Source organism: Strix uralensis, chromosome 3 (assembly GCF_047716275.1).
Source record: "Strix uralensis isolate ZFMK-TIS-50842 chromosome 3, bStrUra1, whole genome shotgun sequence".
In the NCBI taxonomy this organism is placed as follows: Eukaryota; Metazoa; Chordata; class Aves; order Strigiformes; family Strigidae; genus Strix; species Strix uralensis.
In genome coordinates this window covers 108489973-108514997 of record NC_133974.1, presented here as the reverse complement: position 1 = coordinate 108514997, position 25025 = coordinate 108489973, and the positions used below count along the sequence as shown (strand labels likewise).

The following is a 25025-nucleotide window of genomic DNA, read 5'->3' as shown; positions in this document are numbered from 1 at the left end:
CGGGAGAAGGGAGGGCGCAGAAAGCAAGGCCCCTCCGCCATCGGGCCGCTCTGCCAGCACAGGCGGGCCATTCGAGGGGGGCCTGCAGCGGTGCGGCTGAGGCGTCCTGGCGCTGCCTGCGCACAATTCCCGCCCGGCGCAGGCGAAGCGCTAGGACAGCCCCTGGGCCCACAGGAGGGCCCTGTGCCTGGGAGGGCTGCGAGCGGCGATGCGAAGCCGGCCGGGGCACTTCGTGGACCTGCGGCTGAAGCAGCGCGTGAAGCAGGTACCGGCCGCAGGCGGGCAGTGGCAGCGGGCAGTGGTGGCTGGCCGGCCGGCGGCGGCGGCGGCTGGCCGGCAGCCCTTGGCCCCGCGGAGCGGCAGCTGGCGGCGGGGCTCCGCGCGGCACGGCGGGGCTCGCCGTTCCCCCTTCGCGCTGAAGGGGACCATGAGCATCCGGCCTGCCCAGGTGCGGGAGGGAAGGGCAGCGAGCAGCAGAACCCCGCCTTGGCTCTCAGGACTTTAAAAGGGCTTTGAAAGGACCGTTAAAAAGGTCTGTTTAAAAAAATATATTTTTGTTTGTTTTGTTACTTTCTTCCCTCGTCTTCAGTACTTATGATCCTGAAGCTGGCTGCTATATCAAGTATGAAATGAATAGTCAACTCCACCCCACTCCTCGATCTGGGTAGATATAGGTTTACCCTTGGAAACGTGTACATCGATTACATTAAATGAGTGAAGAAAGGGAAAAAAAATTATTACTTCCATAATAGGCATGTGAAGAGTGGGGAAACCAGTGGCATAGTGCTGTGTTATATTTTATGGATTTGTGAATTTATGGTGACTTCCAAATTAAACACCATTTTTCTGCGTATAAGTGACACCATTTTTCTGGGTGTAAGTGTACTCTGCTTCTGATTCCTTAAAATGTAAGTGGCTGCTTGAGGGAGCTTGCTTGTTTTCCTTTACAAGATCACAGTGGCTATGTCTTGACTATTCTGGAATGAAAAAGCCAGCAGGATTTATGGTAGGCTTAATATTTTCTGCAGGTCAGTAGCTGCCTATGGATGATGTGAAGTATAATATAATTGAAAAAAAAAATAATTCTGTATTCAATTTTAAGCAGTTTAATTGTTTTAAATAGAGGTATTAATTTAAATGAGATTTTGAAATTTTCCTTGCTGTGACATTTTTGATACCATGTCTTTTAGGGAGATTCTCTGTCTCCTTTTTCTTTTTTTAAGAAGGAATCCACCGTTACAGTATTGAAACTCCTTCTCACTCCTAATTTGGAAAGTGGGGGAAGAAAGCAGTTGTACCTGAAATTTAATACATTTTCTTACACTTTCCTAGTTGTGGTTTGAAAAGGGTTGGATCAACTGCTGTCAGACAAAAAAAAAAAAAAGGCTTGATAGAATTCACTTGCATTTATATACTTTTCTATAGTATTCTTTGAAACATCTTGTAAAGATCAAAGTTCTTATTGTGACAGTATCCATACTAATAGATGTAGATTTTTTTCATTTTTAAGGTAGGAGATCTAAAACAAAAGGCTAACTGAGAGAAACCAAGAACTTTAGAAGGATTGACAATAAGATGGTGTGTGGGGTTACACGTTATCTTTCTTACTAAAGAAGAACATGGAATTGTACCAGCAGAAGTCACTGAAGCACCAAAATACATTATGCTGCTTTTCCCTGATAAACACAGTTAGCTAGTTATCTGTGTCTTATTAAGCATTTCACAACAAAAAGTGTGGTCCAAGACAGTTCAAAGCTGTTTCTGATTTTCATTTTGACTTCTAAGAAGAGTAGAGTTTGAAATAGCCGTATTTGATCTAGCTGCTCTGGTGCACTGATTGACAAAGTTTTTATTTGCTGCTTAAAATTCTTCATTTCAGTATCTTGCAAGTAGTAAATGTGGCCAGTATGTTGACATTGGAATTCTAGCATCTGATTTGCAGAAAACCTACAGGTGAGCAAAGATTTGTATTCTTATATTCTACAACAGTAAGATCATTTCCACTCCAGTCTTTTCCTCTGCTGATATATCTAGTAACTCAAATTTTATTAATGCATTGGTATTGGAAGATCCAGTTGCAGTTTGGGTTTGTGGGTTCCTTTTTTTGTTTTAATTAAACAGCTACAGATGCATTACAGCCTGTTGGTCCTCACCCCAGTGAGCTTAAAATACTCACTGGGAAAATAACACTTCAGTGCAGGCAGATGAGGGAGATACAGGATTCAGTAAGACACTAAATCTTGCTTCATTGCTCGGCAGGACAGTCAGTCTTGCCTAATTATTTTTAGGCTGTTATGCTTTCCTGGGTGGGGAGCAGGGTTGTGTTTCAGCACATCATTGGTGGGTGTGGGGGTTAATGAAGGTGGAGAAGTATATTCACTTGTGTTTACATGTTCTATTTATTTGTGCCTTGTTAGAGAAAGGGAGCCAAACCCCTTGCTTAGGATTCTTACAGGTCTCAGGTGTGTGTTTTGTTTTTCCTCTGTCAGCTATTGTATAAAAACAAATAAATAAAATATATCCTCAGTAAGAGAAGGTAAAAGATTGATGACTTGTTTGCATTTAAGGATGCTCATTGAATCAGATTTTCTCACAGTGACGATTATTAATTGGCACAGTTACTCCTCACTGTACTGTCCTTTCTAGGCCGTAGTCCTATGTCCATGTTCTTGTTTGAATTAAAATTGAAAAATCAGTAACATTGTGAAATAGAATCCAGTGTGGTCATTTGTACATTGCTGCTTCTCTGTATCTACAGTTAAAGAGGACCTTGATAATTTTTACTAAACATCCCTTTAGAGACAGGTATAGTTTAGTGATTTTGTTTCATCCCAGTGATTGAGCTATTCCAGGCTTAAGAAAAAACAATCACGTTTTCACATAGTTGCTTCTTAATAAGAATTTGTGTAGAAGCTTGTGTAAAAACTTAACAATGTATTTTTTCCACTGAGAATGACAGTATCTTGAGGGGAGAAAGCAGTTGGTGTAAACTGTTTATTTTGTTTTTTTCAGTGCAGAATATGGACGAAGAAAAAGAAATGCTTTTAGAATACAAGTTGAAAAAGGTAGTTCTGTTAGTATTATGTCCAAGATGCCAAAGTCTTTGATTATGCTTTGACTGTTTTCTTAACATGTTTGAACTTTTTCTTTCAGTGTTTGGAATAATCAGTAGTGAAAAAGAACGCGAAGACTTAGCAGTTTTAGAAGCTGAACATGTGGCAAAAAGAGCAAGACAACAGGAGAAAAATGAGTAAGAAGAATTTTTACCGTTAGATTACTTCAATAATGCCATTAGTATTATCATTTCATTAAAGCTTTTTGTCTTCATATTATTAAATTTTGTTTGTCTCAAGGTTACAGATAGATCCTTGATTTCTCATAGGCTTGTTTTGATCAGAAGTTACTTGTAGTTAATGGAAGCACTTTTTTTCACTGCAGACAAGCAGATACTAGAGCCAATCATGACTTCTCCGTTACAGGGAACATACATCCCTGAATTAGTGGAGATCCTTGGGGCTTCCTTGATAGTTTTCCACATAAGGCCCCAGTCCTCGCGTGATTCAGTCCCTTTGTTTTGTTTTGTCTTAATCTTTCTTGGGTGTGAGAGATATTAGCTAAATCTGAGAGATAAGACTACAAAACAGACTATTCAGCGTAAATACCACTGGGTTTGAGATTGGAATGAAGATTTCCTGACTCCTAACCCTGTGCGTAGTCTCACAGACCATTCTGGTTTCTCTAACCTGTGATAGATATTAAGGGTCTCATGGGAAATTAGGACATTGTTGTCTGGACTAGTCTAGTTCAGCAGTGGTTTGCTACTGTTTCTCTTGTGCCAGCATTAGTGACTGTGTGGTCTCTTGGTGAACTGAATCAGATTCATCCTATATCACTTATTTTTAGGACTGTCTTTCAGCCAGGTTGCCAACTTGATCCAGCTCATGACAGACTGCATTTTTTAAACTCTTCATAGTAGTAGATTTAGAGCATGCGAGTCAGGAATTTTTCTCCAGCCTTAGGCTGCATATCATGGTTGTGGGGAACCACGATGTGGAAATCGCATTTATTTTGTTTTGTGGGTGTCTCACTTGCAGTTCTGGTCTGAAACATTGATAGTTTTTCTCTACCTTTCATGTAAAGGACTGCAGGAAGTGCCACAGATGACTCTGATTATGGGGATTATCCAGAAGATCTAGTAAGTTGTATTTTATTATGATCATATTTGCATAGCACATGATTCTATGTTGTGAAATTGCAATCCACTTGGAGAGTTTAAGAGTGGAGATGAAGATAAGCTATAGTCAGGTTTGGCAATTCCAACTGAGAATCTATAGAGCTAAAAGGAGGGTATTTTCTGAAGAAAAAGGAAAAACTTCTGGTGGGGAATCACTTTTGAGGAAAGCTTTTGGGGGCCTGAAAGACTTGGCTGTCAAATGAAATGACTGAAGGAGCTGACGTATCTTGACTATTACTAAAAGGGGTGACTGTCAATTTACAGGGGTCATTTCAGGGTAAATTGGAAAGTCTGCTGCCTCTTCAACCAGCAGATGTAGTTTTATATGCAGTCGTTTGGGATTTGCAGAGGAGTGGGTTGGAAGATGCACGACTGCTTTCTCCAGCAGAGTTAATGCTAAGTTATGTTTATGAAATAGTTTTCATTGGCCTCTCAGTATAAATAATCCAAGTTATAACCTGCATATTTTCTTTTAAAATACATGAATCTGCAGTCTACAAATCACATGAACAGTTCCCTGCTGAGCTTATACAAGAAAGGAAATCCTGATTCTGTTCCAACCACTCCAAAAAGTGAACCAGTGGAAACCCCACCTCCTGTGCGAACAGCACCTCAAGCAAGCACCCTCTCAACAGGAACACGAGTTGAAACACGCATCTCTGAAGGTGGCTGGTTCATTGATAAAACTCCATGTGGAAAAGAGTTTTTCATTGACCTTTCTGAGGATGGAGAAGGAGAGGAAAAGAAACTGATTTCTGAGGTATTGTGTTTTACAAACCCAGTGTGATTTAAGTAGCAAGTATGAATATAATATGTAATTTGACAGGCTTTTGAAGGGTGATACTAAGACCAAAAGGACTGTCTGTTTTTCACTCTGAATTTTTAAAATATATTATTTTTATTACAAACATACATGCTGTGTTTAAAGATAGTGAACATGTTAAATAGAAAGGAAAGATTGGCTTAAGCCCAGTGGAGTTACTTGTTTTTAGCTTGGTTTCTGAAGAAGGAAAGGCTTAGCCCGTTGTTCTGCTGTGTCAGGAGTGATTTTTGAACCTTCTGGCCCATTTCAAGCATAGTTTGTATGGGAGGTAAAAAGTCACAAAATTATTAATTTCCTTCACATTTTTTGAGGAAAATGTAGTGCTCAGTATTAGGGAGACCCAGATTAGTGCCCATACTGAGAGAAAGAGAAGTGGAACTTAGCTGGGTTTTATTCCACTTGCCATTGACCAGCCCAACTAGTCAGGAAGCATGTGGCTTGCAGTAGCCATAGCGTGTGGTCTCCCTCAGCCAGTGGTTAAGTCTTAGTGAGCCTGGGGAAAGCTGAAGTTCTACGGATGGACAAGAGTTGGGGAAGTTGAAATTGATTTATAAAGCAGTTAAAAATAGGTCGTGCTCCCCATCCAGACATATTACCCACTTTGTGATTCCCCTCATCCGTCCGTGTACACACACACCCCCACCCCCAGTTTTTTTTTTTTTCTTATTTAGAAAAAAGCAACTTTGTTTTGCTGTTGAAAGCTTTCCATTTATGTATGGGAGATAACATTTATGTTGTTTGGCTGACCAGATGTTTTGGCAGGATGCTTCTTTGTTTATTGGAAGAAGAACTATGTTTACATCTGCCTTTCTAGTTACACAAAATGCTTACTGAATAGGCAGATTTGACAAATCATCCCGTTATCCTGGTAGTGCTGCATCCTCTTATATAGAGAAAGTGAATAAAAGTGAGATCTTCAAATTGTAAAATGTTTGTAATACTGTATTCTTAAAAAACAAACAAACAAAAAACCCTCTTTCATCATTGAACCTCTTTTTATTTCTTTTCTCCTGTATTAGTCCTTTTCTTATATGCAGTTAACTTGTTTTGGCCTTGAATAATATTTTCTTAAGGCCACTCACAACTTAGTAGTAATAAAAATTGTTTCCATTGGAGTAAATACATTCATACAGCTTTACTCATCCCCAAAGTGGATTGCTTTATGGTATGCAAATAACTGGTGTCTGATTTTGGTTAGTGGTTTTGGATTTTTTGCGGGGTGGGTTTGGGTTTGGTGGGGTTTTTTTGCTTATAAGTATGTACTCTTAGCAAAAAAAAAAGTGACTGGTGTAATTAACCCTTTAAAAAAGGCAGGAAATCCTAAGTAAAAAAAGGATTTTCTACAAAAAGGTGTTAAATTCCTGCCTTGCTTGTCTTTATTCATATGATATGTGTAAGTTAAGCATCATAGACAGTTACACATTTTGTTCTTTGAAGCCTTTGCAGAAATTCACTGACTTGGATGGGTTTGTATACGTAATTCTGGTTTTATGCCCTAGAAATCAACAGAATTTTCTGTCTTGGAGAGTGAAAGGAAGAAGAGCAAGGGTAAGAGAGCAAAAAGAAAAAAAGAAGAATTTCCAGATGTAGATGGAGAAATTGATTCCATCTTGCTTAAAGGGAAAGGTGAGAAGTTATTTTTGGTGTGCTGCTCCAAACAAAGAGATGGTATTTGACTGCGGAATCTATTACCAGAGAAGTGTTTTCTGAGGTGCAGAGAAGTGACCTCGAGCATTTTTTAAGAAATTTAGCCCTAATGTTATACTAAAAAATTATTCCAGTCCTGTCTCTACTACCAAAAAATAATACTACTCCATGTACTTAGCTAATTGTTTAGGCTCAGTCCTTTTTTGTTTGGTGTTAGCAACTACTGTTATGCCATGTCTAAATTTGCATGACTTTTCCTCCTTAACAGTTAGAAGTAAGGGACCAGAGCTTTACCACTCTTCAGTGAAGTTTGAGGATGTAGGAGGCAATGATGAAACTTTAAAGGTTAGTTGAAATTTTGTCTGTGAGATACAGAATGCACTGAATAAAATGATACATGAAAAATGACAAAGAAATCTGGCAGAATTAATCTGCATGGCGCTGAGATTAGCTGCTTATACCAACAGCCAAAAAGTTTTGGTTTTGGGTTTTTTTTCTTTGATTAATTTTTCTGAAAGCAGTCACTGAAATTACATTACTAAATGGAACTTGCTTTATTTTGGCCTGTCTGTAATATCAGCAATCTATAATACTAACTTCTGCAATTTAAATGGAGATCTCCCTTGTTCTTAACAGGAAATATGCAAGATGCTCATTCATGTCCGTCATCCCGAAGTCTATAACCACTTAGGTGTGGTTCCACCTCGTGGTTTTCTTTTACATGGACCACCAGGATGTGGAAAGACACTACTTGCACAGGCAATTGCTGGGGTGAGATAGCTTTAAATTTAAAGCTTTCTTCTTTTTCTGAATTATATTTAGAGAGAAAAAAAATAATCCTCCTTCATGATAGACTAGATCTTCTCTCTTTTTTTTTTTATCTCTTTTCTCTCCTTCCTATCTGAGTCTAAAATACATATTCATCTTCCCTTCCTTTGTTTAAATTCCATCTGAATCTGTAGTTGATAGAACCTCATATATGAAGAGTGGACATAGTGACAGGGTTTTATGTTTGACTTAATTGTTTCGGGGCATTCCCAGGACAGCAATATAGGCATGGGTATTGCAAAGGCTACAAATGGAAGATACTTTTGGTTAAATTTATCATTGTGTTTTAAGTCTGGACTCAACCTTACCATCTTTTATGAGGCATTACTTTGATTCTATTGGGTAGCATCAGTTAAACAGTGATTCCTGAATTCCAAAACTGGATGTTGCCTTGCCTGTGTCAAACTAATGATTTCAGAGCATATTAAATTACTGTTGTTAATAGTTTGATGTGTGGTGAGGCTGCTGTGCTACTCTGTGCCTGTCTTGGATATAAATCTAGGGGCTATTTAGGGCTATTCAGTAATAACCATGGACATTTCTTTTTCTTTAATACAGTTGTTTCTTAAATATCACAGATTATAACCTTAAATTTAGGTACATGTAAATTATGAACTTTTGTAGTGCAGATTTTATCTTTGAAAGAAAATACTGATGTTTATTCCTTAAATGTTGGTTAGACCCTTCTGACATTGTTTCAAATATTTTAATTAAAAATATTTTGTTTTTTCATTTTAATGCCTTACTGTGAAAAGGTACCCATTGAACGAATCTGTGATATTTAATACCTCAGTGGTATTTGTATCCTGGAAGGGTACTAAATTTGGGGAAAGAAGTATGACACAAGTGAAAAATGTTGCGATAAATTTAATGACTACTTCTTAAATCATTTTTCTTAAATAAGAGATTTTTAATCGTGCTATTTCGGGCAAATTATCTCCTCCAAGCCCCAGGTAGTGCCTCTGGTGGCCTTGATTTGTATAAATTAGGATATTTTTTTTAATACGTAGTTCAAAGAGCTTGAAATAGACTGTAGCACAGTAGTGCTACAGGTAGCTGCAACCCATCAGAGTTAAAATTTTATTTACTTATTTTTAATAGCAGAAAGCCTTGAGTGTGAGCTTTACAAGTGTCTTACTGAACAGTTCTGCCCAGATATTTCTGGAGCAAGTCTAAGGGAACCACACCTGGTGGGGATCTCTTCCACACTGTTAAGCAATGCTTTGTTACAGATGGAAATAGACAATTTTGTCAAGAAGCGAGTCCAAGCATGAACTGAAATATATGTGTCGTGAAGGGCTGGGTTGGGGACCGAGGTGCAAAGCTATTTAACAGTACAGTTGTTCTCTAATTGAATTAGGGAAACCTGATCTTTGTATCCATTTCTGTTCACTTGACCAAATGGCTCAGACCCATTTTAAATTGGAGAATGCTACTCATCTTTTTTAAAGCTCTAGGATTTAGCCTTGATTACATAATCTTTGGGTGTAAAAGATGTCGTATTGGAAAACATTTGTCCTCTAGGACAGCCAACATTTCTAACCTCTGGATATATCATACAGTGTTCCTTGTCTCTTTCAGGAACTTGAGCTCCCAATGCTGAAAGTGGCAGCAACAGAGATGGTGTCTGGAGTGTCGGGGGAATCTGAGCAGAAACTAAGAGAATTGTTTGAGCAGGCTGTGGTGAGACACCCCTTAGAAATAACACTGAATTGTTTGTCCTTTTCTTTGTAAAGATGCATACTTTGTTGCTGTGGTTTGAATTTGAGTGAATATTAGTGAGTGAATCTTTATATTGCTGCACACAAGTCATAGTGTCTCCCTTTCTGTGACCAGAATTCCATTGTATTAAGTGTCATGCTGTCACAGAGGACAAAGATTACTATTCTGAAATCTTGACAAAAGATAGTTCATCATATCAATGTAAAGAGAGCAACATAAATTATTTACCTATTTGGAGCTACTTGGCTTGATATTTGAAAATAAAAAAGATGTAAAAGCAGGTCACTGTGCTTTTTTGTTAGAAGGGGTTTTTTGCCATTTTTGTATGGTTTGGAATTTGAGTGAATGTGAGAGACTTAAGACTTTGGGGGTTTAGGTATAAAGTAAGAAATCTGGGACAAGTATATGAGTGGGAGTGAACTTACAGTTGAAGTCTTGCTTTGGTGCAGCTTCCAGACTTAGGAAGAAGCAGAGAGAACCAGACAGGTCGAGATAATTTTAATTTAAACAAATGCAGATTTTTCTTTTTTTAGTATGTGGTTAATGTTTTGTTTCATGAGGATCGTTTTCTGTTCCTGACCTCTGAGAATGTTCTGTTTTTCCAACTTTATTCCGTTTGTCTACTCTCCCCCACAACTGTATATAGGTGTTTAGAGTATGTTCCTGTAAAAAAGGATGCTAACAGCAAAAAGATTTATTGTGAAGCTGTTACATTGTTTCCCATTCACACTACGTTTTAATTTTTAGAAAGCCTTGTTAAGATGTTGCTTAAATTACATAAGTAATGGCCCAGAGTTTTTAGAAATTACATATCTTTAATATGTATAGTATTTGAGGAGAGGTTGCTGTAAAAGTTATTTTTGAAGAAATTAAAGGTATTGCGTAAAATACGTTTAAAAGTAAAATCTGTTGCCTTTCTTATAGACTCTCATGTTCGCTTATGTAGCTTTTCCACGAAGTTTTTATACCAGTTTTTGTGCGGGGGAAAAAAAGGCATAGTTCCACACTGTGCGTGTGCTGTGGAATCTTTGTTGCTGCTATTTTTCTGTCAGATAGCAGAAAAGTGAACGACAACTAGATGGCGCAGTTGCTACCCGATAACACAGAACGCATGGGGTGTAAAATACTATTGTTTTTATATGCGATGGTTTTGAAGATGATTCTAGTGTTTTCCTTAAGTATTCATTTGCCCTACTAGTAATTTTTGAGAATATGAATAATCTTATGTCAGTTAAACACTGTTCTATTAGTTACACTAATGGTTGTTCTACATTAGTGTTGACTTCTTATGAACATGAAGCACATGGAATTTTAGAACACTTGTTGGAGTTGCTCATTGCTCGTTTTTACTCTTTGAACATGGTCAGGCTCTGTAGTAATCATGAAGTTGGCAGATCATTTTTCACGACCACCCACTGCTCCTTTTGTTTCGCTGTGTATATCAGTAATACTAGCTCTTGAAATTCCACAGCTCTAGTGTCACTAATAAAACAAACAAAAATTCAAATCAGACCTTTGTTGTCTGATTTTCTTTTTCGGACTTAAGCAAGTAAGCAGTCACAATAGAATATTTATGGAAAACATAAAGGTACATTTAAATTTTAAACAATATATAGAGACATTTTGAATCTTTATGCCTTAATTATTTCATGGCCTCAGCTCAGCATAGTTTTATAGTCTGGTGGCTCTCCAGATAGCAAATAAGAACAACAGAGTTGTTCTGGGACAGGTCAATTGTGCAGCAGACTTACAGTATAATTATAGAACAGAAAATCTAAAAAAATTCTTTCTTGTAATACACTTATGTCAGGGTAATTTTGTAATTATTAATATTTCTTGTTCCTAGTCCAGTGCACCATGTGTCCTTTTCATTGATGAGATTGATGCAATCACGCCAAAAAGAGAAGTTGCATCGAAGGACATGGAGCGGAGGATTGTTGCTCAGTTCCTAACTTGTATGGATGGTCAGTTTCAGAAACATCTGTACTAAGCTAAACTTTCTAATTATCAGGCTCACTGTCTACTTTCCTTCAGTAGTGACTCCTGGTTAATGTCGTGGAGATAGTGGTAACAGTTTTTCATATTTTGGCACAGTTTACCTGACGGGTGGTGGGAAGATTCTAATAAATTTGAGAGGGTGTTACTACATTATTTTCATACTGGTCTGTACAGCATTATATAAGTCTGTCTGTTGTATAAACAGATATAATGAGAAAATGTGTCAAATGTCATTTGAAATGCTTATTTTTGCTTGATTGTGCAAAATGCAAGTTGTAGGTGGTAGAAATAAGGATGAACAGCAGTGTAGTATGACTGTTAATGTCTGCTGTTCTGAGTATTACTGTGTGCTGCAGAAACAGTCCCGTGGATACCAGAACAAAGTGGAGATGGTGAGTATGAGTGCTAACTTCCTTCCTTCCTTCCTTTAGACTTGAATAATGTGGCTGCCACTACCCAGGTCCTTGTTATCGGAGCAACTAACAGACCTGACTCACTGGACCCTGCACTGAGGCGAGCTGGGAGATTTGATCGAGAAATTTGTTTAGGGATCCCAGATGAAGCAGCAAGAGAAAAGTATGTTTTACAAAGTTTAAGTTTCTTTTTGATTAATTAATAAGGAAATAATGTGTAAGTTAACATACAAATTAAGGAAAAGTATTTTATTTTGTTTAGTCCTATTTGTGCCTGTACACGCCTCTGGATCAGCACACACTGAAAAGTGCAGAAGACATTAAGTGTGCATTTACTCTTTGTCTTGGTAGCTGTGTCTACACTTGAGATGGTTTCCTTCCTTGTGTGCAAGTCTGCTTTTAGCATTACGTTAATGGGTTTTCAATTGCCTTAACAGTGTAGATGATGGAATTAAATGTATCTTTTCTGTTGTTCAGGAAGTTAACATCCTGTCTTTTGGTGCTCCCTATGTAACTATTAAATTAGGAACATAAATTAATATTATATATTAATATAATATATATTAATATTATATATAATATAAATTATAGTCCTCTCAAGCACATACCTTAAGCAACAGGCCTAGATTCTTTCATTCCATTCCTCGTGGAAATACACCAGTCCAGTCATTAAGCTGAGCTGCCATCATCCTGTTTTGTGTAACTGGCCCTTTTTACTCTAAAGATCTGTGACTCAGACTAGGTTAAAAACAAAAAAAAAATTTTGCTTTTTTAACTAAAAAGGAACTGCTACTTGTTTCCACAACAGCAGAAAACACAGAAAGGGAAGTGTGAAAACAGCTGTGGCTTGTCTTCCTACAGGAAGGAAAGAAAGGTTAAAGGATAAGTTTCTTCTAGCTCAACTAATCTTATTTCTAGGTTGAAAAAGCAAACTATTCTGCTTGCAGTATTGCTTACTTCGTGTTGTCAGCACTACTGGCCATTATTCTGCCCTCTTTTTTTTCCCCCCTTCTGGCCATGCCTCCACTTTTTTATTTTCTTCTTCCTCCAGATCTACTGCCCTGTAGTAATTATGGTTAATTCCTCTTGGTTGTGGGAAAACATGCAGAAGCTTAGAGATAGAACTAGAGAGTTGACTGATGAGATTTCTTATTCTATGATGTTTCTTGGGTTCATGTTTAAAATATGATATTCTCAGAAATAGCACTGTTTCAAAGGATGGGAGTTGTGAATGGATAAGCCATCACAGTGTGTAGAGATTTTTCACAAGTTAGAATATAGTCACATTTGTTCATATTATTGTTTTGTGCAATTGTTTGTATTCGTGTTCCTGGAGGTGTAGGCCTACAGGAACTGTTACTTTCTTTTTTAAATTATCCCTTCCCCCCCACCGCTGCTTTTCTGGTTTGTTTTTGTTTGGGGGCAGGTAGTAGGGGGGGGGTGTTCTTTTTTTTAAAATAAAAGGGTCATATAGAAACAGAAGTCCTTATAGTGTGCTGATTTACCACATGATAAATCAGTCTTGCTGAAGGCATGATTGAACTGCTTAGCTGTGGTTCTACAGCCTTAGAGGGTAGAGTAGGATGAGGAAGTGTACCTGGAGATCTTGCTTTACTTGCAGTGTTTTCCTGTGTGTGTATGAAGCACATGAAGGAAAATAATACATGTAGGACACAGATTTGGAATGAGCCATTTCCAGTTCTTAACTTTTTTACACTTTGAATCAGTTGGTTAGCTACAGCTGTTGTCAGGTTGAAAAATTCTTGAGAACTAAACTAATATCACTAATAAATCTTTAAGTCAGAGATGATGGAACTTGTTAGTGTGTGGGCAAACAGATGAAATGTATTATAATTTTAGAGTTTTGAATAGTTTAATAACTTGTTCTTTTCGTAACTTTTTTGTAATTACATTTCTTGATCTGGTAATAATTTAAACTAGTTTTCATTGGAACTAGGAAGTATATTAATAATCTTCACTTCTTTGGTTTGTGCTGCCTTTTTAAAATATTTTCCCACTGAAGTGATGTTTTGCTGTCCTAAACAAGTTGATATGATCCTTCTGCTCAGAGTTCTTCAGTGCCACTATTTGTGCAGTGACATTGGTTTTTTTCTGTCTTTTTCTTACTATTCATGTAGTTTTCAGTTGTCCTTGGCTTAGAAGAACAACAGGAAGTCTTGGTAGACCTTGAAGGAGGTTTTTAAAGCTTCAGCCTTGATACAGAGTAAAACACCTCCCATTTTAAAAAAAAAAAAAAAAGCATGAAGCATAGCACTTCACTGTCAGTTACATAGAGATGTTTTGTGTTAGTGATGGAACTGCACATGCAGGTGTAATTCTAGCTTTTGAATGAGGATGAGGTGATGCACGAGGTGTACACGTAAGCTGTGTGTTGCTTATTGGAAATTTTACTGGGGACACAGGAAATATCTGCAGTTATATTCCACTGATAATGGTAGGGGAAAGATATACTGAAGATTAAAAAACAGAGCTCCTCACGCAATCTGGTTTCATTTGCTCTTTGCAGAACAGTTTGTTGTGGACGTTCTTCAATAAATAAGTAAAAGTGGGATGGAACACTCTTTCATGTGGACTGAAAGAGACCTTAAATCAATGCTGTTTGTTTTCATGTAAAAATAAAAAAAAGCCACAGCTTCGTCTTTATTTTGTTGTTGTTTTTCTCTCTACTTGATTAGAATTCTTCGGACTTTGTGTCGAAAACTTAAGCTCCCGGAGTCCTTTGAATTTCATCATTTAGCACGGCTGACTCCGGGTTATGTAGGTGCTGATCTGATGGCACTTTGTCGGGAGGCAGCTATGTGCACAGTGAACAGGGTCCTGATAAAATCTGAGAAGCAGAAAGGGAAACACATACATGCTGCAGGAAACACAGCTGAAAAAAGCATGGAAATAGGAACAGACAGCCTGGTGGAAGAGGATACCAGACAACTAGAACTTCCTCCTAAGGTATTTGTTCCTTGAAGCATGTGCCTCTGATATCTTGAGCTATTTTATAGTTGTGAAAGTCATTGCTCATAAATTCTTAAACACCTATAGCTATTAAATTTAGATTTAGAAATATCAGCTCCTTAGCCAGAAGCTTAACTCCTAATGACCCGTATAATGGGTCTACATAAGTGGCTTCCAAAACCCACACCTTCTAAAAGTCGTGTTAATGTTTTATACAAGGTGTGTTTTTTCCCTTGGGTTTTCTGTTGTTGTTTGTGTTGTGTTGTTTTGTTTTCTAGCAGACCAGAGGTTAAAATAGTGGCTATATCTCTCTTCTAAAGTCTATCGATTGTAAGAGGATTGTAACAATATCATATTTACACTGAGTTTTTACCAAGCTTTTTGCTGTGCCCTCAGTGAAATACCTATTATGATGCCTGGGGCTCTTCCCTGACCTTGCATAGTTACAGTTAACCAAAGTCTTGAAGTATTTATACAGTCTGTTTTTCCTCCAGCTATGTGATTACTTGGGGTAAATTGCATGTGGCGTCTAGTACCTATAGCAAGTTTGAGGAAGAAGTATCTATCCAGTAGAAAAGTTGGGTTATCAATGTGACTTGAACTGCAGAGAAAGTATCTGTTAATGTGCACTACAGCTGGAACTCTGTCGCAGAAAATAACGTTTCCAGTTCCAGAATTATTCTGTGGCCCAAGTAACATGCTGTGGTCAGTGAACCAGAACATCTTTATATAGCTTTTTTAGCCCTACTTCTCAAAATTTGGGGTGTGTATGTGCCTTCATTATGTGTAGGCTTCCTAAAGATTTGTCTGGAGAAGTAGAACAAAGTGATTCTAAATCCACATTGTACTCAGATTCTGGTTTTAGAAGGGCTGTCAAAGAAAACTGTTATTGTAATTAACAAAAACCAGTGTAAAAAGCATAGTAAGCCTTTGTATTAGAGTAACATAATCATACTGCATACCTCCCAGTGTTTCCTGGAGCCTGATGTAGCCAAAAGAAAGCGGGGAGGGGCAGGTAGTTGCAGCTTTTATCAACATCACCATGATCAAAGGGGTTATTGAGGATGAGGAAGTCTTAATCCTAACAGAGCCATATTTTGATAGCTGGCAGGAGGTTGACATAGTCTAATACAGGGTATTGTCATTAAAACCGTTATATTATGTTTATAATGGAAAAATAAACATACAAAACCTTTAAAAATCATTCACACAATTCAAGTAAACAAACCCAGTGGTCTAGGCTATTTCAGTGTTTCCCATAATGGTTCTGTTAAGAAGAGGAGGGAGGACTTAAAAGGAATATTGGGTACTATGAACACTTCTGTTTCTTTGTGATCAGTTTGTAGAGCTATCTTTGTTGCAACAAATAGGAAGTGATACTTTTCCCATATACTGGTGTAGGAAAAATGTGGAAACTTAAGTTTTTACTTCCCCCCCCCCTTACAATTAAAATCCTGGTATAGTTTTACTTATGGGGGGGCAGTATCAATTTGTTTTGATACTGCCTTTCCATATTAGAATTGGGCTATATTTCTGTTGTGAAGGTATAAAGTTCTTTGATCAAGTATTTTCTCAGATAGTTTCCCCAATGAGGAACTGATTGGAACGTACCTGCCTGGGGCACTGTGGTCTGCAAGGTGGGGACAGTGCTGAAAAACGTTACCCTGTATCTCTATTCTGTCAGCCCAAACTTGATCAGGGCCTGGTTACAAAACCAGGTCTAATCACCCTGAGGAAATGAGTTGATGATTTGAAATCAGATTATGTTAAATAAATCTAAAAGTCTGTGTGTGTCTGTGTGTTAGAGTTTTAAAGGTTTATATGAAACTGAACATTCCACAAATTCTTGAAATTGTGCTGCTCAGCAGAGTTGTTCACTTTCTCTTGAGAGCGATTTCTCATTAAAAAGGGAGTTAATACATATAGTTAATACATATTTTGGAAATTTCAGCATGGAAAAAACTTTCTCCTAATCAGTGTGGGTAAAGCAGTAGGAAGAATTTGAAGACAAAATGCATGTGCTAGCTCTGTTTCCACAGTATCTAAATCATGACTGTAGCCTGTCAGCTCAGTGCTTTCACAAGTTTTAAATGTACATAGTGTTCTCCTGGAATATTTTTATCATTAATGTTAATTTTTAATGTTATTACATATTTTATGTGTATTGTACATAATAATTTGCTTTTTAATAATTAATATTACAGTTGAAGGAAGTATTGCTTTGAAAAAGCCCTTAAAAAAATGGTTCTTAAAATATAATCCAGTGCTTAATGTTTTTCTCTCCCTTTCCTTGTACACTAAGGATGAATTGCAGAGACTTTTGGATTTGCTGAAGAAGCAAGACCCCTTGCCTGAGGAGCAGCTGCAGAAGCTGTGCATTGAGATGAATGATTTTATTGTTGCACTGTCATCAGTGCAACCCTCTGCCAAGAGAGAAGGCTTTGTCACAATTCCTGATGTGACATGGGCAGATATCGGAGCCCTGGAGGATGTTCGAGAGGAACTGACTATGGCAATATTGGTATGTCTTAACCTTACTTTCAAAGATTTTTTTGCACTTCCCCCTATGCACGAAATAAAACTATGCTTGTTTTTCAATATTTATTTTTCAATATTTATTTTTAAGATATAATGTGCTGCCAGTTATAACATGCTACAATCTAGAAACTTTGCAACATACTCATTTAAAATAGTCAGACTTCTATAATGTGCTTTCAAATTTGTTACAAGTCTGGTGCATGTATTTAACACTTCACTTACTGTGTTCATGCTTTCAGTTTTCAGTATGTTCATTATTGCTGAATCTTAAGTATTGGTACAAAACTTTTAGAATAACCTTAGTTACACAACTGCCACACAAAGAATTGGAGACTGGAAGGCTAGCAGTCTCGCTGCCAGTCAGAGGGATACTTAACACTAACACCTTAAGATGAGAACTTAGGGAACTAAAATCTTTGCCTCTGTATAATGATACTTCTTCCATTTTGGGGTACTTACCAGTGCAAGATAGTAAGATGCTGACTGACTGTTTATTCTTTTAGCCTATAAAGAATTGGAATAAAGAGCCTGCTTATGAATGATTTTTCATCCAATTGTAACTGAGGAGTTTCATGTTTAGTTTTTTGTCACAGATAACTACAATAATTTCTTTTATAGGCACCTGTGCGAAACCCAGAGCAGTTTAAAGCTCTGGGCCTGACTACTCCAGCTGGTGTCCTGCTTGCAGGGCCTCCTGGGTGTGGCAAAACACTGTTAGCTAAGGTAATACATTTTCTAAACATGTTTTAAAATACTGGAGAATCTTCTTGAAGTGGATGTTTTTGTAGGAATGACTGAATCTGGATGATAACTGCCAGAAGTTGGGCTTTTCTCACCACTTCTCATCAGAAAATTAAATTTAGGCCTCTGTGGTAAAGTTATTTGATTTTTCTTGTCATAAACTTACAATCTTGCTTGAATTGAGAGGGTATTACTGCAAAACTTGAAGGAATGAAATTGGTTAAGAAGGAAGTAGCAAAGATGGGAAAAACTCTATTAGATAACCACTTCTATGGAATATTTCACTGTAACTAAATAATATATTTGGAAGTAGCTTACACTCTTTTATGCATTTTTATTTATTATATTTACCTCACTGAAAATACTCTTGTTTTCCATCTCCTTGAGTATTTCAGTTCTTAGGATCTCCCCATGTAAATGCAGATAATCTTGCAGGTTTCCAGATTGTCTTCAAATGCTCTTATGTAGTTCAGTAACTCTTTAACTCCCATTAATTATTGAGAATTCTACAACTAATGTGGGGGAAGGAGGTGGGGTGTGAATCTGGAACACTGCCTCATTAAAGAGAGAGAACACCTTGCTACATTCCCTGCCCCTCTCCCATTCTTAATTGCAGATTAATTATACTTTGTACTGTTTTCTGTATTTTACAAACAGTTGAAAATTACGTTCCTTCACTTAAGTTTGTTTATCATTCTAAGGACAGAACAAAAGAAAACATGAGAAAAGTGTGTTTTATTTATATGTGTCTTTCCCTTTTTGATAGGCTGTGGCAAATGAGTCTGGACTGAACTTCATATCTGTGAAAGGTCCTGAACTGCTAAATATGGTATGCACTAACGATTGTGCTTTTGTTATTTATGGAATTCTTGTCCAAAGCTTGGGGCAAGCAAAATTCCTGATAATTGCACAACTGATACTGCTGCAACTGAAGTTGCCTCATTTAAACTTAAAGTTCTTAGCAGTGAAGTTATTCATGTGAAAAGGAAAAAGCTATCTGGGTAGTTTAAGTATATATCTTTGTTTAAATTACCTGGCAGATGGAGCCTTCTTGACTGAAGTAGGATTTCTAAATGACCAACTACATGTGTCATTGCTTCTATGTAGATCAGGAAAAAGAACAAAAATTCAAATCTATGGTGAGAACAGTTGGTGATCAGTAACTGCAAATCAGCAGCTTTCACTAACCAAAATAAAATTCTCAACTTTCGGGTTCGGAAATGTGCTCTGCCAGTTGTTTCAACTTCTTAATGGAAGTTTGAAATCTTGGAAAGCAATGTGGTGTTTCAGTTGATGAAAGTGATTTTTAAAAATTTGAAATGTTAACAGATAAAAGTGCTGTAATCTGAGTTTTTGAAGCACTGGACTTAAAAGTGTTGTGATACGACTTTGGTCCTTTTAGAGTTAAGAGAATGTGTTGAACTGAGCACGACTGCTGCAGCCCACATCTCAGAAGACCATGGCAGTTTCCTATTTATCAGTAATGTGGAGGCTAAAACCAAAATACTGGATTTCATTATTCTTTTCACAACATTTTTTAAATGTGTACTTCAAGTACTGATACAGGCAGGAAATGTAACTCTAAGTTAATGAGGAGTCCTACTTCCTTGTTGAGTAAAGAGAAAATGTCTGGCTGTGATTCAGAGACTGTGTTAAGACATAAATTGTATCAAAACATGTTTATGTGGAAAAAATGAAGTGTTTGCATGTACAACTTGGCAACCCCCACCTCTGCAATTCACCATTCAAAGTGAAATTCTGGTTTACTTTTCAGTTCCTTACCACCAACTCCCCTGTCTTCAGGCAACTACTATATGAACTTCAGGTGTTCATTGTGTTCACATTACTCACTGGGTTTCTTTATGAACAGCTGAAGAACAACAGGATCCTTAATGAAGGCTGTATTTGTTAATTCTCATCAGCAGAATGATGGCATGTTAGATTTATTCCCCAGAAAGTAGGAATTCTACTAAACTCTGAATATACTGCAAACTGTCAAAAGTGAGCTAGTGACAACTAGTTCCAGTGTAAATCTTCATCAGTAAGGAAGCAGAGATAATAGACTGTTATCAGAAGTAAACTGGTTAGCAGGTTGCATTTCTCCCTCACAGAGCACCTCAAATAGTTTTTAAAACTGTGGTTTTTATTTTTTTCAAGCAAAATTTCCAAGTCTTACATTGTTTCACTTTGTCATTTATTTTAGTATGTTGGTGAAAGTGAACGTGCTGTACGTCAAGTTTTCCAGCGTGCCAGGAATTCAGCCCCATGTGTTATATTTTTTGATGAAGTTGATGCTTTGTGCCCTCGGAGGTCTGACCGTGAAGTGAGTCTCTCTTAAAATATCTTGTGACATTGTGCTAGCAACAGAAGTACCTGGAAGGGTACTGTGTTCAGTATCTCCCAAGAAAAACAATCTGATGGACTTTCTCACGTTTGAGTTAAAATATGTTGGTCAAATTTTATAAAGCTTAGTATTTTTTTAGTAGGCATATATAGAAAAAAAAATAGAGAGGATGTGCCTATATCCACCAACTTGCCTGTGTAGAGCCATAGGAAAAGATGGAGTGCAGTTTAATAACATGTTTAATTTATGGCCAAATCCTGACACCTGTATGCAATTACAATGCTTGCATGAAGTGTGTATTTATTTGAACAACATGAAACTGGGTCATGAAAATACTTGAAGCAGAAGCATAAGTGGAATGCATTAGAATTCAGAGCTATTGCACCTGTGAAGTTTCTTCTGTCTTGATTTTGTTGTTTTGGAATAGGAACTGCCTACACCTAGGATTAACTTCTGCTTTTGGCGGGGTGATATTAGCACAAACTGTTGTCTGTGTGTTGGAAGGAATGCTGCTCTGTTTTTTATGCGGAGGAGGCGCACCTGTTTTATGATACTGTTCTGATGCATGTATGTCCATGACTGAAAGAAAAGATGCTTTCATGAGAACAATACTGTTCAGATATTGCTATCAATTACTTTAACAGAAAGACTGTGGTAGTTCCAGTTCATAGAGAGAGAAATTTGATCAACTGTTTCTGAATCGTACTTTGTCTTCTGAGTTTGCATACTTCACTTCTTAAGAAAGATAGCCAACCTGAAAAGTTCAGACTTGACTTCTTGCATGTCCTGAGGTGGTGGTTCTCACAGAGCCATAAAAGAAAGTGGCCAGTAAGAGGCACTGCAGTAGGCATAGGTGGTAGCCAAAGAGGGGGAACAAGTGTGTGTTGGCCTCACTATATTTCACTTCTGTGGCAGCAGCAGGCAGCAGCTTGTTGCCTAGAAGCCCACCCCTGCTGTTCTTTACAGACTTCTTTAACCGTGTAGAGGTACTGTCTGGGCAGGAGACTAGTGACTTTATTACTCAGGCTGTGATACTGGTGACAATCCTTGGGATTCATAATTGAAACTCAGGGGTGTCTGGTGTTTCCACTGGCTTTTTGAGACCTATGTGCATTTTCACCACATATTCTAATTATCCATAGGTGGATTTATGGTTTTGTATGTTTAAAATAGACTAGTAACACATAGAACAACATTCTTCAAAATCATCAAACAGTTCTACTGCATAATTGAACTCTTGTTCTTCAGCTCTTGTTCTTTTTCTCTGTCTCCCCTACTCTAGAATGAAATTCAGATTAAGCTGTTGAGTTTGGTTATAGGATGTCATTACTATGGAGTTGTTAACTGTTAGATGGTATTTAAGTTGTTAAATGTTATTTAACTCTGAGTAGCTCACCTGCTGAAGCTGTTGTTTTGGAGATTTAAATATTTGGCGAACTTCTACCCCCCCACCCCCCCCACCCCCCGCCAAAACCTGAATATTGAGAAGTTTTGGGTGTTCTTGTTGAGCTAGATGTGAGAATGATAAATATAAATATCTATATGTACTTCTTCGAGTCCTTCATTTTTAATGGGAAAGAAAAGGTTTGCCACATGTTAAAATGTGTGGCAGGTGTATAGGTAGCATGAATTAGGGGTGGAAACATACTAAGAATATGATAGTAGAATGCAGCTACACTGAAAGTATGAAAAATAAACTTTTTCTCTGAGTAGTAGTTCAAGGCAGAGAGCTAGTAGATCTTTTGTTTCTTTTGCTTTGAAATATTCACATTCCCACTGTTTCCTCAATTTTGTTGACAAATTTCTCCTTTTAAAGTCAGGAGCCAGTGTTCGAGTAGTTAACCAGCTACTCACAGAGATGGATGGTCTGGAGAATCGTCAGCAGGTTTTCATTATGGCTGCCACAAACAGGCCAGGTAAGGACCCAAAAATCATAGACAAGAGAAATTAGATGTCTTTGGTTCTCTTCTGATGAAATCATGTGTTATTACACAATTGAATTCTATAACTAACCTTGTTCTGTGCTTAAAATTACAGTGTCTCCTCAAATCCAAACCTGTTCTGATCAATTAATCTGTTTCACATTCTTGTGACAGTGTGAGATAAAGCAACATCTTTAAAATGTGTCTTAATTAGCACCTGATACCACTGCTGTAAAATGCTTTGAAAGACCTTTGAACTGGACATTGGATTATCTCATTGGAACATAAAAGAACAGAAGAGAACTAAAACATAAATGATATATATTTTGCTGCTTAAATTGATTTTTCTATCCAAAGCAATGTTAGTTTTCTGCTTTTTTTTTTTTTTGCCTTGAGGCATCTGTCTCTTGTTAAGTCATTTTTCCATTTGCTTATCTTTTGCTTCCTGTACTTCATGTTCCAAACTCCGTTCCCTCAGCCTGAAGTTTTTCTGCTGTTCCCTCATGTTCTGTCAAGCTCTGATGTTCGCAGCTGTCTGTACTCCCTTGCTGGTTCTTCAGTTTTTGGTAGCTTTTGCAATTCCTGCAGCATCTTCTTAGTTAAAAAGCTAAATACTGACATTACTTTACAACCATCATGTGTTTTACAACCAACTTTCTGCCTCTCTTTTTTGTATTGTGGAGAAGTGTTGTGTTTTATACACAGCAGGAAACTTTTCCTGTATTTGAACTCCATCTAGAAGCTGAGAGTTAGAAGTAGAGGAATTGGTTGTCAGTATAGAAAGAAATGTACGCATGAAGATGTTGCACTTCCTTGGCTATGAGCATTTTTCTGAATATTGCAACTGAAATGAAATACAGGGTTACTAGTCTATCTTGGTTTTACCAAGTGGATACTGGAATTTTGGAAAGACCTTTGCACCTATAGCATGTATTTAGCAAATTACTGGTAATGACAGGAGACAGTTGTTTCATACTTGCATGTATTAAGTAAGGACAGGATGTAGAATTCTGATGAGAAATGGCTTAATGGAGATATAGAAGCATAGCTACTTTAGATATAAATTTTAAGATGAAAAAGTTAAAATACTTGACAGATTGCTTGGGTCCTATACATTATTAAGGAAAACTTGTTCTCAAATCACCTAAAATAGGCAGCTGTGAGGTGTCTTTGTTTTTTTTCAACGGTCAAAAAAAGTCAAAGATTTTGAGGAAAATTTTCCTCTTGGGTTCTTTGAACCATGACAGACTATCAAGCCTTCTATGTGGTGAAGTACGAGCAGTAGGTGCTTAAATCTGTATCTGCTTGTAGAAATTCCTTGATTTAAAGTGATAAGTGTTCTTGGCATGAGCTTGATGCTTCTGACCTATCTAATCCAATGTAGAAAAGAGAATAAGGTTATACAATGTAGCACATCTATATATAGATACAGTTGGATGCACCCAGGGTGTTAGTACTAGTGTCAAGTTGCCTTAGGAAAGAGATCTCTGGCTAAACTAGTTATGCTAGTGTGAGTATTTATATCAAGCAGCCTTATTTGTTAGTGTGTGGCAGCTTTGTCCTAATCCCTAGCATTTCTGGGTTTAGGTTTACACTGATTCAGTACCTGCTTATGGGTCTTATTTTCCTGCATATATGGAATAGACATCTGTGTAATGTTAATCCATCCCTTTATAAACCTTATACTGGATGCAGTTTTATGTTGGTATAAAGTACCTCTGTAACGGTTGCGGGATTTTTTTTTTTTTTTTTTCAGTTTTAAAAAGTCACTGTTGCCTTGTTCAGCTGCAGTGGTAGATTTTACTATACCAGAATAGTTAAAATTACAAAACTTTCCTGAGTAATGGGGGTTGAACTAGTATTTGAGGGAAGCTGAGAGATTTGTAAGGCATGAACTTGGCAGTGTATTACTAGCCAGTGACATTGATGAAAAAAGTGAATTTGAGGTAAAAATACCAAAGATAAAGAAAATGCAAGGGCACTGATTACAAATATAATCATCAAATTGAAGGGTATACGTGTATCTGCAAATTCTGTACATGGAAATTTATTGTATCATGATAAAGTAGTTGTTATGTCAACACGATAAAATAATCTTTTCTGAATGGCACAGCTTGGCAGATCCAACTTTTGCTAGAGGAGGCAATTATCTATGCAGTTTGGATAGGATGGATCACTTGCTCCAGAAGGATATCAGCTGTTGTACACATAACACTTTGGATAGATTTAGAACTTTTGGTGTGTTATCTGCATTTGTCAGTGTGAAGAAATACAGTTTCCAATTGATGTAGCTTTCATCAGAACAACTTTTACTGAAGTTATGGTTAAATTGGGGAAATGGATTTTTTTTCTTTTGTGTAGTTTATTCACTGGTTATGGGTCTCAGGAAGAGTCAGTGTTCACCAAATTAAATTTTGCTAGTATGGTGTGGGTGCTTAATAGGAGCACACTGCAGGTAGTCTGTGCTAGTAAAGCACTCTCACTGCCCTAAGAACAAAATGTCCGAGCAGAGATCTGTAGGAGAACCACAGCTTATACTGGCTAGTATATTTAAATGATTCCTGCAAACAATAAAAGTTGTGGTGCCTGAAAAGCTCTTTTGCTTGTATGTCTGGCATTTGTATGAAAGATTTTTCTGTCATAGTTACGCTGAATAGATGTGCTGGGGGGCTGTGTAATGTAAGTCTAAATAATATATGTGTCCTAGCAGAACTTCCTGAAATCTTTCACTCAGCCAGTATTGTGCAATGTGAGATCTCATCTTTTTTAAACCCGTGTTAGTATAATTTAATGGGAGAGAAAATGGCTTTTCAAGATGCTTCCTTTTTAGAGTGGTTGCATGCAT

At 37.4% G+C, this 25025-nt stretch overlaps 1 protein-coding gene across 4 annotated transcripts in view; it reads left to right on the top strand.

Moving 5' to 3' along the window:
* The first annotated feature begins 74 nt into the window (after positions 1–74).
* The window catches only part of NVL (nuclear VCP like), a 41133-nt gene continuing 16182 nt past the window's right edge, over positions 75–25025 (top strand). For all 4 annotated transcript variants that reach the window (XR_012628276.1, XM_074863819.1, XM_074863821.1 and 1 more), the window contains exons 1-18: positions 75–265; positions 1880–1953; positions 3013–3065; positions 3154–3250; positions 4141–4195; positions 4728–4994; positions 6557–6683; positions 6973–7049; positions 7341–7475; positions 9114–9215; positions 11101–11218; positions 11684–11828; positions 14362–14632; positions 16938–17156; positions 17792–17896; positions 18681–18743; positions 20118–20237; positions 22075–22174. Coding sequence is in view for 3 of the 4 variants with exons in the window: in XM_074863819.1 (XP_074719920.1) it covers positions 209–265; positions 1880–1953; positions 3013–3065; positions 3154–3250; positions 4141–4195; positions 4728–4994; positions 6557–6683; positions 6973–7049; positions 7341–7475; positions 9114–9215; positions 11101–11218; positions 11684–11828; positions 14362–14632; positions 16938–17156; positions 17792–17896; positions 18681–18743; positions 20118–20237; positions 22075–22174 (2185 nt within the window). In the remaining variant the exon portion in view is untranslated. The remainder of the gene's footprint in view (positions 266–1879; positions 1954–3012; positions 3066–3153; positions 3251–4140; positions 4196–4727; positions 4995–6556; positions 6684–6972; positions 7050–7340; positions 7476–9113; positions 9216–11100; positions 11219–11683; positions 11829–14361; positions 14633–16937; positions 17157–17791; positions 17897–18680; positions 18744–20117; positions 20238–22074; positions 22175–25025) is intronic.